This window comes from Pistacia vera, unplaced genomic scaffold (genome assembly GCF_008641045.1).
Source record: "Pistacia vera cultivar Batoury unplaced genomic scaffold, PisVer_v2 Contig660, whole genome shotgun sequence".
NCBI classification, from domain to species: Eukaryota; Viridiplantae; Streptophyta; class Magnoliopsida; order Sapindales; family Anacardiaceae; genus Pistacia; species Pistacia vera.
Window position 1 is genome coordinate 134456 of NW_022196513.1, and position 19202 is coordinate 153657.

The 19202-nt window shown below is 35.0% G+C and overlaps 1 protein-coding gene, 2 non-coding genes and 1 pseudogene across 3 annotated transcripts; all 4 read right to left on the bottom strand.

Annotated features, from left to right (window-relative positions):
* Positions 1-5634: 5634 nt before the first annotated feature.
* LOC116112307 lies at positions 5635-6691 on the bottom strand (annotated as a pseudogene).
* Positions 6692-7344: 653 nt separating this feature from the next.
* On the bottom strand, positions 7345-7467 carry LOC116112394. The gene has a single exon (XR_004125245.1). It is a non-coding gene; the product is annotated as a small nucleolar RNA snoR77 (small nucleolar RNA).
* A 6686-nt stretch (positions 7468-14153) lies between these two features.
* On the bottom strand, positions 14154-15676 carry LOC116112371 (protein TRIGALACTOSYLDIACYLGLYCEROL 1, chloroplastic-like). Its single transcript, XM_031398508.1, has 2 exons — positions 15573-15676; positions 14154-15470 (listed from the first exon to the last, which is right to left on the bottom strand). Exons 1-2 carry the CDS (start codon positions 15617-15619, stop codon positions 14465-14467), a joined length of 1053 nt encoding a protein of 350 aa, XP_031254368.1. The 5' UTR covers positions 15620-15676; the 3' UTR covers positions 14154-14464.
* Positions 15677-16627: 951 nt separating this feature from the next.
* LOC116112395 lies at positions 16628-16746 on the bottom strand. Its single transcript, XR_004125246.1, has one exon. It is a non-coding gene; the product is annotated as a small nucleolar RNA snoR77 (small nucleolar RNA).
* Positions 16747-19202: the final 2456 nt, after the last annotated feature.

Consider the following 19202-nt stretch of genomic DNA (forward strand, 5'->3'; position numbering starts at 1 on the left):
TACAGGTGTTTTCTGGATCAAAGGACCATTGGGAAGTGAATCGCATCTATTCGGAAATAGGTCCTTCACGTGTTGAAGTGTTGGAAACTTTTAGACTTATTTAAGTACTATTATGTTTTGATTTGGAACAATCTTTTATATTCCAGTTTTTCTAGGAATTTAATTTCAGTTTCTAAACTTGTACCTGTGGATACTCTTTCAACTTTTATGGTAGTTCTTTTAATTTAATTAAGACTCATCTATTGTTGTAAATGGTACTTGATTGATGGTTTGTTTTAAAATTCATTTAAGTGATACTGTTCCTTATGTCTTATGACTTCACATGCTAACGCTGGTATGAAACGTAATATTATGTATGAAAACTCTTCTTTTTTGTGGCATATGAGATTAGGAACACTCTCCATTGATAGGATTAAAGGTTGGTAAATGCTGGAGTTCTTGAAACTCTTGACTTTACTGACTTTGATACTTTGTGAGACTGCATTAAAGGAAGCAGACTAACAAATCCAAGAAGGGTCCAGGAAGAGTTCTGAACTTTTAGAAATCTACACACAGATAATGTTGCCCTGACATGAGCTCTAGTGTCAGAAATATTTCATCACCTTTTGATGATTACTCACGATATATGTATCTCTATATGCTTTATCACAAGGATGAAGCATTGGATGCTTTAAAATATATAAAGCAGAAGTAAGAAACAATGTGGAAAACAATTAAGATCGTGAGAATCCGATAGAGGTGGTGAATATTATGGTAGATACACTGGTATATGCAGCACTTGGTCCATTTGCTAATTTTCTTCAAGAGCAAGGTATTGTGGCTCAGTACACCTTGCCTGGCACACACCCATCTCAGAATGGTGTAGCAGAACGAGAAATAGAACATTAATGGATATGGTACGGATGTATGCTAAGTAACTCCAACTTCCTCATTCTTTGTGGATTGAGCTCTCAACTGCAGCGTATAATTAACCGAGTTCCAACTAAGGCGGTTCCCAAACGCCATTCGAATTATGGAAAGTTGGAAACCAAGTTTAGTCTTTACCATCTGGGGTTGCCCAGGTTGAGGTTGCGTTTATTAATCCACAAAAGGAATTTAGATCCTAGGACTATTAGTGCATATTTTATTGGATATGCGAAAATCCAAGGGATATAAGTTTTTATTGTCCTAACCATTCCAGTAGAATTGTTGAATCAAGAATGCCAAATTTCTGAAAATGATGTGGTCAGTGGGAGTGATCAATCAGAGACTCAGTCTCTGAGAAAATTGATATTCAGACAATGCTCCTACATCAAGTAAAAGATTGTGTTCATCCAAACAGGGTGAATATGAGGAACCACTCAATCAAAATCCACATTCTGATGCGATTGTTTTAGAAGTCATTTTGAACAACCTCCAAACACGTGGACAACCAGTTGTGCAACAGTCTCAAGAGACTGCTGATACAACATTAAGGAGATCTACTAGAACAAAGAATCAGCAATTCCTACTGATTATGAAGTGTATATGCAAGAGTCTGACTATGACATAGGTTTTGAGGATGATCCAGACACTTTTTTACAAGCTATGAACAGTAGTAAATCTGAGTTGTGGTATAATGCCATGATTGACGAGATGAATTCTATGGCGGATAATACAGTTTGGGACCTTGTTGACTTGCCTACTGGAAGAAACCTATTGGTTGTAAATGGGTATTTAAACCAAAAGGATTCATTAGGCAACATTGAGAGATACAAGGCTAGACTTGTTGCCAAGGGTTCACGCAAAAGGAGGAATAGATACAAAGAAACATTTTCTCCAGTTTCTAAAAAGGATTCCTTTCGTATCATATGGCATTAGTTGCCCATTTCAATTTAGATTTACATCAAATGGATGTTAAACAGCTTTTCTCAATGGATATTTGGAGGAAGAGGTTTATATGAAACAGCCTGGGGTTCATTTCAAGTGATGGTGGCATTTGTTTTGCAAGCTTAAGAAGTCCATTTATGGACTTAAACAAGCCTCCCGACAATGGTATTTAAGATTTCCACTGTTATCTCTTCATTTGGTTTTGTAGAGAATGTCATGGATCATGTATATACCACAAGGTCATAGTAAAATCATCTTTCTTGTGTTATATGGTAATGATATCTCCTTGCAACCAATGATTTGGGTTTGCTACATGAGGTGAAACAATTTTCTCTCTCTCACATTTTAGTAGAAGGATATGGGTGAGGCATCTTATGTCATTGGCATTAAGATTCATAGGGATGGTCTCGACATGTTTTGGGACTATCTCAGGAAGCCTATATTAATAAATTCTTGAGAGATTTAGGATGAAAGATTGTTCACCCAGTGTGCACCCATTGTTAAGGGTGACAGGTTCAATCTGAACCAAGTCCTACACTTGAGATTGAAAGGAACAATAAAATTATTTCCTTATGCTTCAGCTGTTGGAAGCCTAATGTATGCTCAAGTCTGTACTAGACCTGACATCACGTTTTGCAGTTGGCTGTTAGGAAGATCAAAGTAATCCAGGTTTTGGATCATTGGAGACTGCAAAAGAAGGTCATGAGGTTCTTTCAGGGACTAAAGGTTTCATGCTTACTTATAAACTTTCGACATTTTGAAGTCTCGGATATTCAGACTCAGACTTCGCTGGATGCGTTGATTCTCGAAATCAACATCCGATATGTTTTTATGCTTGCCGGAGGTGCTATATCTTGGAGAAGTGCCAACCAATCTTGAGTTGCACCTTCTACCATGGAAGCTGAGTTTGTTTCCGGTTTTGAGGCAACTACACAGGGTATTTGGTTGAAGTTTTCATTTCTGGGCTTGGAGTTGTTGAGTCTATCTCTAGCCAATTAGTTATATTGTGACAATTCACTGCTGTATTCTTTGCTAGAATAATAAGAGTGGAAGTCGAAGTAAACACATCGACATTAATTACTTAGCAATAAGGGAGCACAGTTAAGCCAAGAAGTGCTCTTGAACACATACTACTGAGCAGATGATTGCTGATCCTCTAACGAAAGGCATGCCACCAAGACGTTCAAGGATCATGTTGTCAAATGGGACATTGTCCCGCTTTGTCACTATGAGAGTAATACTTTCATTGTCTGAAACTTTGTAATTTAGTTTGTTTTCCTCTTTTAAGTTGTATACATTTTGTTGGGAGACAAACAAACATTCTAGAGGACCTAGAGCAAACATTTGAGGTTTGTTCATACAAGTGATATTCCACATTTAAGCGTTTTATTTAGAAGAGAAAAATTGCATTGTAATACATAGAAGTATACTTGTTTAAGGGACTTACCGCTATGATTCCTGTAATTTCCTCATTCTAATTGATATACCGCATATACATCTCTTGTGTTCCTGGATTATATTATACAGTTTGGACCAAGTGGGAGAATGTTAGACTTTTTACAATATGGTCCTACACTTCTCATATAATTATATTTTGGTCCCTGTTGATGTGGTCATACGGTTGTGTCTCTTGAGCAGTTGTCTTTGATGGAAACAACTGCATATAAGAAAGAAGAAGTTTACAGGTCCCCATTGTGCAGTTTTAATTTTTGATTCCCAAACCATCACCCAAATTGCAGTCAGTGGAGATCTTGTAATTCATAAGGAGCAAGAAGATCAAAGAATTAATTGCTATGGCTGAGGTTTTGTCATTTATTTCCGCAATATTCCATGGGATTTTTTTAAACTGAAATTGATTTGTGTTATCATGAATATTGGAATATGTATGTGTTTTAACACATATGACTAAGATTTAATTTTAATTTTATTATTATTAATGAGGCATTATAATCTTGTTTTTTTTGATATTTGGATAGTACTTTAGGGTAAGGTGATCATCCCAAATTTCATTACAAATTTCAAGCTCCATGCTTATTTATCGTATGAAAGACAACTTTGAAGAAATTTATTGCAGTTCTCCTTCCTCCTTTCCAAATAACTAATTTTCTTTTGATTATTTGCTTTTCTAAGCTTATTAGAAGATTTATTTTATGACTTCTCCATTTTTCTTTACAGGATCATTATTATTTTTTTTTCTCTTTTAAAAGATTAATTATAAGTTTGATATAGATTGATCTTTATTTAAAATAAATTCAATAATATTATATTAAAACTTAACTCAGCTCAATTATCCATTTCTCATTATAGATTGACATATAACACAGAAATATATTTTTTTCATATTGTATATGTTTTTCATTTTCAGTTATGTAATTTCTGTTTTTTTTTTTTTTTTTTTTTTTTTTTTTTTTTTTCATATTTACCTATTTCATTTGAAATTTGTTTTAAGTTTTTTATTTGATTCTCGGTTTATGTAATGGATCTTTATCAGTCACACTGTCAAGCCTACCCTACCCCCCCCCCCCCCCCCCCCCCCCCCACCCCCCCCCAACCCCCAAAAAAAAAAGCACACTGTAAGCCTAAATGATTGATGATCGATTGACTTATAATTACTTTGAAAAATATTTATGAATTATTTTTTTGTAACTATTGATATTATTGGGATAATTTAAATTATTATCAAATGAATAACATAAGGTTTATTTTCCAAAGCCACCCCTGGGTTTTTGAAAAATACAGCTACATTGAGATTTGGTCTACTATTCAAAATTACCCTCATGTTTCTAAAATTGTTCAAATCACCCTTATAGTCTAGGGGTGGGCACTTGTCTGTTCGTCCCAACCAAAATCCAACCCGACCCTAACCAATTAAAATTCAGCTTTTGTTTTCTTAACCCGAAGAAAACTTAAGAAAACCATTGCAGAGTAAAAACTGAACCAAACCGAACCATTCATGTTCGGATGGGTGGGTTTTCCGGTTTGAGTAAAATAAATTATGCAACCTAAAATAATGCATTGCGATCAATGAGAAAAATAAGCATAAAAACCGTTCATTTTTGCTAACAATATTCCGTTGTCCGTGAGTGTTATGCATGTATAATGTATTGACATTTGTCCCATATCAAAATTGAAGACAAAGGAAGCCAAGAAGGAAAAGAAGTTATTTCAGTTCATTGAAACTCTATCCCAGTGCTGTGAAATACAAATGAACAAATAAAAGTACAAGCAAAAACCAACTGGGATCATAAATGGCAAAAGATCAGCAAGAAAAAACCAACAGTGGTGGCGCCAAAAAGAAAGGTGAAATCCTTGCTAGACACAATATCTGATTACTTCAAGAATTTCGTGGTTAGTTCCTCGTCCAAACTCGGTGCACAATAATCAGACAAATTTATTCTGATCAAAGACATTTCTGGAAGTTAATATTAGAACTAGAGCTGCAGAGGAAGCTCCCTAAAAGTCATTTTTATGTAAGAAACTGAAATTTAAATTGCGGTATAATAAGTGTATTAGAGCTCACAACTATACAAGTCTAACATGGAGGAAAACCTTATTATCTCAATTTTTGCACGAACATTCCACAACCACATAATCCCTGTATTTTTAATTTTATACTAAAATGAGTTTATACTGCAGCTACAGTTCTGAATCACTCCATTGACATGCCTTGCCCCATCCCGAAAGTGGGGAAATGTCAAATCTATATGCTAGCAGCTATATCTTAAACTCATGGTTGACTGTGTTTCTAAGTGCTGCTATCTTCAGTACCAATAGCAAAGGTTCTAATTAAATATCAGAAATTGACCAGAAGTAGGTATCTACATTAAACACATTCTTTAAGGAATCTCCGGCTCCTTGGAAGAAGATATAAGAGAGAGCAAAATCAGCTATAAATATACCGACAAGGGAGATAACAACAGCTGAAGTCGTTGACTCCCCACACCTTTTGCCACTCCCAAAGTGGTAACACCCCAGGCACAGCTCACATAGATATGATGGCACCAAAAACTTGTGATTTAATCATTGCACTGATTATATCCCATGATCTAAGTGCTCTGTGGGCTGAATCCAAGATAATGTTAATGCTAATTCCATAAACACCATCAGAAAGTAGGGCACTGGATGCCATCCCCACAGTGAAACACACTCAATGTCAAAAATGGTAGCGCAACACAGGAAGCAATTACTCTGGGGGTGACCAAGTAATCAACAGGGTGAACCAAGAACCTCTAAGCGTGTCAGTTTGCTCAGAGACCTTTGTGCCAACTCTGCTGCAAATGCACTTCCAATTCTCCCGCAACCACAATTGATGTCACTACAGGACTAAGCTCCCTTGAAAATGCCAGAGCTAAGACGCCCCCACAATCTATTCAAACCCAATCTAGTAATTCCCTAACAAATTGGATAGTAAATGCCATACCAACAAAGCTGCCGTCAAAAGACAGACCCCAACAGATCGTGGCCCAACTCTCTCGAGCTGCTGGAGAGTGTTTCTCCAGTGCACTTTCCCTTTATAATCCTAGTTATTACCTGACCTGCCAACACAAGAACTGATAATCCCCTCCAAGGTACCGGGAGGCGACCAATTGCTCAAGAAGGAATTTGCTTCCGAATTCTGCACTTTGTTCATAGTTTATCTTCTTCCAGCATTGCACTAGTCAGGTGACCGTCATCAGAGTTGGAATTGCAAAAATCTTATCCTTGAGCAGGTCCTTGAAATTTACAAGACGAAACTCTTGCATTTAATCGCAGTGAACCCGTATCGGGATATAATCTTCATAAACCCATTGTGTTTACACACTTCTTCTGCATTTTCATTTACAGCAAATGAGCAAAACTCCATTTAAATTATTTTTAATTGGCATCTAAAACAAATAAAGTAAAGAAAATAGAAAATAAAGTAGACCTTTTTGAAAGGTAAATACTGAGTAACAATGTGAAGCTGTTTGCATATTTGGACTTCAGTTATTCTGATGGCTGAGCTAAATTAACAACAGAACCATTAGCAGCTGTAATTACAGAAAGAAAAAAAATTAACATTGATAACAACTTAATAGAAGCAACACAAATAATATAGGTTAATAAACAATGAGATAAAATTAATAATAAAAATGAAGAAAAACAATCCTACTCTGAAAATGAAACACTATATGTTAACTAAGATTAATAAATTTTAACCACAAAAACATTTAGTTAAAAATGGTTTTAAGTCTTTCTACATTTCGGATTTTAAACAATTATAATTAATTTAATTACAAAGATTTTAATCTATAATTTTTATTTCAATCCACATTCGATAATTAGAACAAAACTTGCCTTTATGTTGACTCATGGTTAGTTGGACACTAGCCTGCAAGGGGATTGTGTTCAAATTTAACTTAGAAAAACTTTTTGGCTGGCTTGCTAATAAAATTATCAACTACATTTTTCCTCCATTTCCGGCTTCATAGTCTATTATATTGTGTGAAGGTCACAATAATTATATGATATGAGAAAGAATTGCTTTGCCTACTAGACCAGCTTCAAGGATGAATCTCAGCAAATTTGAAGAGCAGAAGCAAATTGGTTTTCGAGCAGTGTAACACCTCATTTGAAATTCACATTACAGAGTGGCTGACTGAAGAAATTCTCGATACTCTATAATTCAAAACAAAACACAAAGGCATCACAATTTTTTCCCAGAGTGACAAACTCCAACCCCATATATATCACACCGTTGATCGACCGTCTATTAAACTATTTGAAAAACAATAATTTCTCAATCAATAAAAAAAGAGAGAAAAGAAACACCTGAATCACTTTCTGGCATTCATAAAGTACTTCGTTATAGTCCTAAATCTTACCCATCTCACTGTAACTGTTACATATTCAAGTCAAAACGCAACAATTAAGGAAATAATCTCTCTCAAAGTTCTCTTCACAGATATAAACCCATCTCCATTTCTTCGTATACCTCAACAAAAAGTCAACAAACTTAAAATCTGACTAAAATCTAACCAAAAAACTCCTCATTTACGCTAACAAAATTAGTGAGAACTTTGTTCAAACACTTAGCAAGCTTAAGGTTTTGGCAAACATGAAGATTACAAGGTAAGAAAGTTTCCCCCAATTCTAATGGAGAAGCTCAAACCCTTTTTATATATAACATGTAAATGTAATTGGGCAATAAGAAACAAAATAGTACCTGAGAAGCCTTCGAACCCGAGATTGAGAGATCTTTGAAAGATATAGAGAATGAACAAATGAGAGTCTGAGAGATAAAAGGTCTCGAATAGACGGCGGCAGTAGCGGCGGTGGCTTGTGTGGTGTGTACGGCGGAGAAGAAGATTTTGTTACTCTGTAAAGAGAAACGACAGATTGCAGAGCATTTTGTATGGTAACTGACGATAGCTTGCTAAAGGATTTAGGACGAGGGACGATTTAACCATTTGTTTTTCAATTTTTCATTTATATAATAGGGGCAATTGAATTAGGTGGGATTAGTATTGGGTCGGCCCAAATAAATGTGAGCCGTCGGATCTACCCCATCTGGGCCTGTTTCTAATTACAAATATTTTCACATTTAATCTTCAATTACAAATTTATAATTGAGTAATTTAGATTCACAAGTCACAACATTCTTTTGTAAATAGATCCCGTTTATCTATTGTGAACTGACCAATTGCGAGCTTCATATCAAAGATTATGAGATTGGATTGTAAACCTATATTACTGTTTTAAATTTGCAAGGGAGTTCTATTATATATATATTATATAATATATATATATATATATATATATATATATATATATATTATATCATTCTTTGGTTAGGACGTCCTGATATTACTTTAATCATGATCATGTTTTACACACCATTGATTGTCTCATGGATTAATAATATTTTACCATTCAGATCTAATGGATATATTCATGGCATGTTAATATCAAGACAGCTTGATTAAAAAATGATAAATATATATATTATATATATATATATATATAATATTTAATATATTAATATATCCTCTCGTTAAAATTGGAAGAATAGTTGAAATTTGCCACTTAAGATTTAGGAAGTAAACTCTTTTGCCAATGTAAGAAGCTGGATTGGTGGAGGGAGATGTGAGAGTATGCAGAGGGTAAAGGCCATTTTTACTCGGTCCTTTGAGAAGGATAGCTCCCGAGGATGGATCCTTGACACAAAAAAAAGAGGGGTGAAATTCAAAATAAACGTTGTTATCTTTTGTGAACTGAGAAACTGACAATAAGTTCTTTTTGATTTCAGGAGCATGTAAGATTTTGTTGAGAAAGAAAGATTTTGAAGCTGAATAAAGAAGAGAAGAACTAGTGTGAAGAATTTTCAAACCTTGTCCATTGCCCACTTGAATTTGATCAGGTCCAGTGTAGATATCGGTATTGAGGGAAAGATTATTAAGGTTTGAGGTAATGTGATTGGTGGCACCAGTGTCAGGGTACTAGTTTTGATCATATTTGGGTGTAGGAGAAGGGGTGGGAGGTATGTGTGATTGAGCTATGTTTACTTGAGGATGGGGTGTGGAGGGAGACTGAAATTGTTGGTTGAATCTATACCAACAAGTGGTAGCTGTATGGCCAATTTTGGAGCAGATTTGACATGGAGGTTTGTTTGATTGTGACATTTGGTGATGGGAATAATTCTCGAATCCATGCCCCCTACCTCTAGATCGATTGCCATAGTGGGGAGCACCTCTATTTGAAGGTGAACCACGATGACCTCGACTATAGTAGGAGGTAGCAATATTGGCTGAGGGTAAGTTGAATTCATTGGAGGTTGTTTGTTGCTCAAGGCGGTTTTCATGAGTAAGTAGGCAGCCATATAGGTCATCAAGGGAGATGGGATCTAATCTGGTGGTAATCACAGTAACAAGTGAGTCATATGAGGAGGGGAGACTAGCAAGGAGATATGAGGTGATTTCTGAAGAGCTAAGGGGATGACTTATGGTAGAGAGAGTATCTGAAAGGTGTTTGACTTTGGTGAAGTAATCAGTGATTGTGAGGGAGGCCTTTTTAAGGGTTGAAAGCTGGAAACGAATGCTGAGGATTCGGGCAGAGGAAGTGGATGAGAATGTTTTCTCTAATGCAAGCCAAACATCTCTAGAAGTTGTAAGACCAATAATTTGGGTGAGAAGTGATTCGGTGAGGGAAGAGAGTATGGCGCTTAGAATGATTTGATCTTGTTGTGACCAGTGAATGTATTCGGGTTAGGGATATGTATGGAAGTGTTGGTAGAGGAAGGAATTGTGATGGGTGGGCAGGGAATGGAGCCATCTAGGTAACCAAATAGGTTTTGACCACGGAGGTATGGGATTAATTGAGCTCACCAAAGAAGATAGTTATCTTTGGTGAGTTTGATTGTGATGAAATGATGAAGTTGGGTGGGGAGAATGGAACTGGTAGCAACAGAGGAAGAGGAATCGTTAGTAAAAGATTCATTGGAAGCCATGGATGAGAGACGCAAGTCTTTGTGGCTCTGATACCATAAAGAATCAAACAAGACAGACGGTAGAAAATTTTTCCTCTCTCATCCAGGAGGATCACATGTTGTTTTATTTATAGATGATTTTGGATAAGCTCAATCTGTTACAGCATTTGAAAATATTTAAATTTACAGATAGTTTGTTAGTTCCTAGATTTACTCCCGTAAATGTTTATCTGTATCTTCATGTTTGAATCGATCTTGATCTTTATCAGTTTGTTGAGATTCGGCTGTGCCATTAATAAGTTCAGTAATTGAATGAGAAATTTTACTTAAACCTTTTTTAAAATGGAAGAAAATAAAAAATAATTAATTTTATTTAATATGATATAAAGGACCATTTATTCAATCTTCTCAAAGTAAAAATGTAATGTCCTCACACTTTTGCAACTTCAAATTTTAGATTTGAACTTTTTGTTTGATTTTCAAGTGATTTTGGATGTTTAATTAAGTAATGTGCGATTAGTTTTAGTTTAATCGTTACTCATTTAAAAAAAAATGATTTAATTAAAAAACATAAATTAATTTTAGGTCACATTTTTTAATAAATTTGAATGAACTTGTGCAATGTTGAATTAAACCATGTTAACCACCATTGGGTGGTCCAGCAGTCAACTAGGTCTCTTGGGTGTATAATTCAAGAGGTCCTAAGTTCAATTTATCTGAGTTGCTAATAGGGTTAGTTACAGAGGAGATTTACCGAATTGTCAACATCAGACCCCAAGAGATTATTTGAGGTATGCACAAACTGGCTCAGACACTCGCGATAAAAAAGAAAAAGAAAAAAGAATTAAATTATGTTTTCGAGATGGAGAAAGAAGAGGAGAGTGAGTAAGCTAGGGCAATAAAAAAATCAACACTCTCTTCTAATATGTGCTTCAATAATAAGACAACCACTTAGAAGAATACTATTTGTGCATAAAGTCTTGCACATTTTACGAGTTATAACTGTTTTGTTAAAAAATTTATTGTGATGGTAGAAGCTATTGTTCGTAATAAAAAAGTTTCTGAAAAATTCTGGCTCTCTCTCGATCTACAGAGTGCAAACAGATGGTTGTAGAGTTCAAAGTTATATAAATATTATATTTATTTATAAATTATTTTCTTGTCAAGAACTGATGTGGAAAAATCATATTTATACATGATATAATGTTTACTATTTTTCTTGTAATATAGAATTTGTTATAAAAAAAAATTAATATAATCTTTTTAGAAGTTAAATTATAATTTTTGTTTTTCTTTAACGAGGGTTATTCGGACTAGTTTACAGACATTTCAACTAATCTCTTGGGGTCCTAAAATTAAAGGTCCGATAAATCCTCTCAGTGGCTGCCCCTTATTAGTAGTCGTGAAGATTCAAACTCAAGACCTTTTGAGTAATACACTTAAGAGTCCCAAGCAAACTGTCAAACTATCAATTTGTGTTCATATTAATTAATACATACGACTAAGATTTATATTTTAATTTTATTAATTATTAATGAGGCATTATAATCTTGTTTTTATTTGAATATTTTGGATAAGTATTTTAGGGTAAGGTGATCATTCCAAATTTCAAGCTCCATGCTTATTTATCGTATGAAAGACAACTTTGAAGAAATTTATTGCAGTTCTCCTTCCTCCTTTCCAAATAACTAATTTTCTTTTGATTATTTGCTTTTCTAAGCTTATTAAGAAGATTTTATTTATATTGACTTCTCCATTTTGTTCTTTGACAGGATCATTAGTTTTTTTTTTTTTTTTCTCTTTTTAAAAGATTAAATTATAAGTTTGATATAGATAGATCTTTAATTTTAAAATAAATTCTAGATTAATATTAATAAATTAAAACATTAAAATCAGCTCAATTATCATTTCTCATTATAGATATGACATATAAACAATACAAATATAATTTTCTTCATATTGTACATGTTTTTCAATTTTCAGTTATATAAATTTCTGTTTTTTTATTTTTTTTCAATTTACCTATTTCATTTGAAATTTGTTTTAAGTTTTTTATTTGATTTCTCGGGTTATGTAATAGATCTTTATCAGTCACACTGTAAGCCTAAACCTTACCCCCCCCCCCCCCCCCCCAAAAAAAAAAAAAAAAAAGGGGACACTGTAAGCCTAAATTGATTGATTGATCGATTGACATTGAAAAATATTATTTTCAATATTATTCAATTTTTTTTAAACCCTCTAAATTTGTTAATTTAATTAAATACCCCTAAATATTTTTTTTTAAATTACAAAAACACCCCAATAATCCACATTTACCAGATTCCGACCACCACCGCCGGAAAATCGTCGGAATCTGGTAGGATGGCGCACTATCGGCTGAATCTGGTCGGTAGTGTGCCGATCTAGTCTTTTCCGGCCAGATCCACGGTGGATCTGGCAGGAAAAGGCCAGATCTAAGACCAAAGATCTGGCCGTTGATGGCCAGATCTTTGGCCGTAACAGTCGGTCACGACGGCCAACAAACGGTCATCGTTGACCATCAACGACGGCCGTTTGTTGGCCGTCGTTGAGAGCAAATAAGGCCAGATCTGGCCGTAGATCTAGCCTTTGCCGGCCAGATCCACCGTGGATCTGGCCGGAAAAGGCCATATCGGTGTATGACCGGCAAGATCCAGCCGGACATGCGCCCATAAGGTGACTTCGGCCACCTCCGGTGGTGGTGGCCGACTGGGGGTGTTTGAGGGTGGGTTAGGGGTATTTTTGTTAACTTTTAATGTTTTATTATAGGGGGTATTTTGTAAAAAAATAAATATATAGGGTATTTTATAATTTATAAATCCTACATCGTAATACCCGCCCAATTCAACTTTTTTTTAACTTTTTTCAAAGAACTTTTCCCAAAACCCCCAAATTTTGAACCAAACGGAGCCAATGAATTTATTTTTTTGTAACTATTGATAATTATTGGGATAATTTAAATTATTATCAAATGAATAACATAAGGTTTATTTTCCAAAGCCACCCCTGGGTTTTTGAAAAATACAGCTACATTGAGAATTTGGGTCTACTATTCAAAATTACCCTCATGTTTCTAAAATTGTTCAAAAATCACCCTTATAGTCTAGGGGTGGGCACTTGTCTGTTCGTCCCAACCAAAATCCAACCCGACCCTAACCAATTAAAATTCAGCTTTTGTTTTCTTAACCCGAAGAAAACTTAAGAAAACCAATTGCAGAGTAAAAACTGAACCAAACCGAACCATTCATGTTCGGATCGGGTGGGTTTTCCGGTTTGAGTAAAAATAAATTATGCAACCTAAAATAAGCTGCATTGCGATCAATGAGAAAAATAAGCATAAAAACCGTTCATTTATTGCTAACAATATTCCGTTGTCCGTGAGTGTTATGCATGTATAATGTATTGACTATTTGTCCACATATCAAAATTGAAGACAAAGGGAGCCAAGAAGGGAAAAGAAGTTATTTCAGTTCATTGAAACTCTATCCCAGTGCTGTGAAAATACAAATGAACAAATAAGAAGTACAAGCAAAAACCAACTGGGATCATAAATGGCAAAAGATCAGCAAGAAGAAAACCAACTGTGGTGGGCGCCAAAAAGAAAAGGGTGAAATCCTTGGCTAGACAACATATAATCTGGATAACTAACTTCAAGAATTTCAGTGGTTAGTTCCTCGTCCAAACTCGGTGCACAATAATCAGACAAATTTATTCTGATCAAAGACATTTCTGGAAGTTAATATTAGAACTAGAGCTGCAGAGGAAGCTATCCCTAAAAGTCATTTTTATGTAAGAAACTGAAATTTAAATTGCGGTATAATAAAGTGCATTAGAGCTCAAAACTATGACAAGTATAACATGGAGGAAAACCTTATTATCTCAATTTTTGCACAGAACAATTCCACAACCACAATGAATCCCTGTATTTTTAATTTTATACATAAAATGAGTTTATACTGCAGCTACAGTTCTGAATCACTCCATTGACATGCCTTGCCCCATCCCGAAAGTGGGGGAAATGTCAAATCTATATGCTAGCAGCTATATTACTTAAACTCATGGTTGACTGTGTTTCATAAGTGCTGCTATCTTCAGTACCAATAGCAAAGGTTCTAATTAAATATCAGAAATTGACCAGAAGTAGGATATGACTCATTAAACACAATTCTTTAAGGAATCTCCGGCTCCTTGGAAGAAGATATAAGAGAGAGCAAAATCAGCTATAAATATACCGACAAGGGAGATAACAACAGCTGAAGTCGTTGACTCCCCAACACCTTTTGCACCTCCCAAAGTGGTAACACCCCAGGCACAGCTCACGATAGATATGATGGCACCAAAAACTTGTGATTTAATCATTGCACTGATTATATCCCATGATCTAAGTGCTCTGTGGGCTGAATCCAAGATAATGTTAATGCTAATTCCATAAACACCATCAGAAAGTAGGGCACTGGATGCCATCCCCACAGTGAAACACATCAATGTCAAAAATGGTAGCGCAACACAGGAAGCAATTACTCTGGGGGTGACCAAGTAATCAACAGGGTCGGAACCAAGAACTCTAAGCGTGTCAGTTTGCTCAGAGACCTGCATTGTGCCCAACTCTGCTGCAAATGCACTTCCAATTCTCCCAGCAACCACAATTGATGTCACTACAGGACTAAGCTCCCTTGAAAATGCCAGAGCTAAGACGCCACCCACAGATCTATTCAAACCCAATCTAGTAAATTCCCTAACAAATTGGATAGTAAATGCCATACCAACAAAAGCTGCCGTCAAAAGACAGACCCCAACAGATCGTGGGCCAACTCTCTCGAGCTGCTGGAGAGTGTTTCTCCAGTGCACTTTCCCTTTTATAATCCTAGTTATTACCTGGCCTGCCAACACAAGAACTGATAATCCCCTCCAAAGGTACCGGGGAGGCGACCAATTGCTCAAGAAGGAATTTGCTTCCGAATTCTGCACTTTGTTCATAGTTGTATCTTCTTCCAGCATTGCACTAGTCAGGTGACCGTCATCAGAGTTCGGAATTGCAAATAATCTTATCCCTCGAGCAGGTCCTTGAAATTTACAAGACGAAACTCTTGCATTTAATCGCAGTGAACCCGTATTCGGGATATTAATCTTCATAAACCCATTGTGTTTTACACAACTTCTTCTGCATTATCATTTACAGCAAATGAGCAAAATCTCCATTTAAATTATTTTTAATTGGCATCTAAAACAAATAAAGTAAAGAAAATAGAAAATAAAGATAGACCTGTTTGAAAGGTAAAATACTGAGTAACAATGTGAAGCTGTTTGCATATTTGGACTTCAGTTATTCTGATGGCTGAGCTAAATTAACAACAGAACCATTAGCAGCTGTAATTACAGAAAGAAAAAAAATTAACATTGATAACAACTTAATAGAAGCAACACAAAATAATGTATAGGTTAATTAAAACAATGAGATAAAATTAATAATAAAAAATGAAGAAAAAACAATCTGTACTCTGAAAATGAAACACTATATGTTAACTAAGATTAATAAAATTTTAACTACAAAAACATTTAGTTAAAAATGGATTTTAAGTCTTTCTACATTTCGGATTTTAAACAATTATAATTAATTTAATTACAAAGATTTTAATCTATAATTTTTATTTCAATCCACATTCGATAATTAGAACAAAACTTGCCTTTATGTTGACTCATGGTTAGTTTGGGTGTACGCCCCTACTACTCCACGTTTACAAAAGGAACAAGAGCCAGTCGAGCGGTGCGCGCAATGGGGATTAGTTACCCACGTGGCAGGAATCTGCTTAACAAGAAGGCCATCAGCAGGTGTGCACCATGGGGAGTTTTGCTGTGGCATCTGCAGGGCATCAGCTGTGTGTGACTTGCAGATTATAATTATGGGAATTTCTTGTAAAAGGCGGTTGTTTTGTGAATAAGAATTTAGGGAGGAACTAGCCCCTCAGAAGAGCTAGCCAGCGTTGTTTTACCATACTGGTTTTACATACCCATTACTATATGTATTTCTTTTCCAGTCCAGCAATCAAAACACAATAATTCTATAAGTCCTGTTTTATTTCTGTTCTGTTTGAGATTGAACTGTGATTTGAGTTCCGAATTACAATCCTTGAGTGGCGTTGCGTTGAGGTCTAGGTCTCAACAGTTGGACACTACCTGCAAGGGGATTTGTGTTCAAATTTAACTTAGAAAACTTTATTGGCTGCTGCTAATAAAATTATCAACTACATTTTTTCCTCGCATTTCCGACTTCATAGTCTATTTTGTGTGAAGGTCACAATAATTATTGATATGAGAAAGAATGGCTTTGCCTACTAGACCAGCTTCAAGGATGAATCTCGCAATTTGAAGAGCAGAAGCAAATTGGTTTTCGAGCAGTTACACCTCATTTGAAATTCAACATTACAGAGTGGCTGACTGAAGAATTCTCGATACTCTAAATCAAAACAAAACAAAACAAAAAAAGGCATCAAATTTTTTCCCAGAGTGACAAACTCCAACCCCATATATATCACACCGTTGATCGACCGTCTATTAAACTTTTGAAAAAAACATAATTTCTCAATCAATAAAAAAAGAGAGAAAGAACCTGAATCACTTTCGGCATTCATAAAGTACTTCGTTATAGTCCTAAATCTAACCCATCTCACTGTAACTGTTACATATTCAAGTCAAAACGCAACAATTAAGGAAATAATCTCCTGCAAAGTTCTCTTCACAGATATAAACCCATCTCCATTTTTTTCGTATACCTCAAAAAAGTCAACAAACTTAAAATCTGGACTAATCTAACCCAAAACCCCTCATTTACGCTCAAAATTGTGAGAACTTTGTTCAAACACTTAGCAAGCTTAAGGTTTTGGCAAACATGAAGATTACAAGGTAAGAAAGTTTCCCCCAATTCTAAGTGAGAAGCTCAAACCCATTTTATATAATAAACATGTAAATGTATTGGGCAAATAAGAACACAGGTACCTGAGAACTTCGAACCCAGATTGAGGGATCTTTGAGATATAGAGAATGAACAAATGAGAGCTGAGAGATAAAAGGTCTCGAATAGACGGCGGTAGTAGTGGCGGTGGCTTGTGGTGGTGTGTACGGCGGAGAAAGATTTTGTACTCTGTAAAGAGAACGACAGATTGCAGAGCATTTTGTATGGTAATCTGACATAGCTTGCTAAAGGATTTAGGACGAGGGACGATTTTACCATTTTGTTTTCATTTTTCCATTTATTATAAATAGGGGCAATGAATTAGGTGGGTTTAGTATTGGGTCGGCCCAAATAAATGTGAGCCGTCGGATCTACCCCATCTGGCCTGTTTCTAATTACAAATATTTTCACATTTAATCTTCAATTACAAATTTATAATTGAGTAATGATAGTTCACAAGTCACAACTTCTTTACTCTGTATATGTATGATCTCGTTTGTCTATTTGGAAGTTGACCAATTGCGGTTATCATGTAAAGATTATGAGGTTGGATTGTAACCTAACATTACTGTTTATAATTTGCAAGAGTTTTATATATATATATAATAATTCTTTGGTTGGGACGTCCTGATATACTTATCAGATCATGTTTATACACACCATTGAATTTGTCTCATGGGATTGAAATATATTTTACATTAAGATCTATGGTATATATCATGGTATGTTAATATCAAGACATCTTGACTGAAAATAATATAATATATATAATATTAAATTGAAAGTAATAGTTAAATTTGCTCACTTAGATTTAGGAAGTGTTTGATTCATGAGTAATATTATATATAATATATTACTCATAAACTATTCTTTTAGATTGAAATGATAAATGTGCATGTTTGACAAACCATTTATTTTAATATGTTTTAATTTTAATTTTATGTCATTCAATTATAGTTTAACAATCAATTTTTATGAATTAATTAGTAAAAAGTCTGTATATAATATTTTTTTGTCAGCTTCCCTAAAGATCATCAATATTGTCTCCAAATCTATTTTTTATTTCAGACTGTGATATTTTGATGCCCTTTGTCTGATATTTCTCAGTCTATTAGAAACTCTCCACAAGCAAAAAACATGTGCTTACAGTATGAATGCAATAGTTTCCTTCAATATATAAACAACTCGTGAAGCTAAGAATTTACAATATCAATGGAACAATGCACGTCCATAATTTAGCCCATAATGACCAAGAACCAGTGTAATCATATAAGCCTCAAGGCGACGTTTTGCTCTACAATTCCCTTGTTTGAAAAAAAATATCCAATCCATTTTTATATTTCATGCTTTCACATTATAGCTAGGATATAATTAACTTTCACATTAATTTGATTCTTACAAAATAAAAGAATAAAATTGTTGAGTGTTCAAACTATGTTTTAATTATATAGATGGTTGCTAATTTTCGTTTTTTAAACTGTTAAAAAATAAATATAAAAGCAATGAACATACACTTTAATAACCAAAGTTCTTGGTATATATGTTATTAGTTGAACAGTAGTGGAGCGACACAAAATAAGATGAAAGTAAAACAATGATTGACCCTCAAGGGGTCAACTTGATCACCTTCAAACTCAAGAACACAAGCAAGAAGAAAATAAAACATTAATTTTTTGTGTTTGCAAGATGCAAACATCTAATTAGCAATGGGAAGAGTTGGGGACTTGCATTTAGTAGGAAGCTGCATGGCTTGGTTGAAGTCTATCCCTAAAAACCTAACAACCCGATCTTGAACCCGCAGAAGCATTGGAAGTTAGCCTTGGATAGCGCCGAGCAACACTCCGGCGAAGGAGGCGCGGTGCTCTGGGTGGTGACAAATGGCGCACCACGCCGTGAGACCTTCCTTGGTCATACCACAAATGCCTCAGTTATCACTCTTCTTCT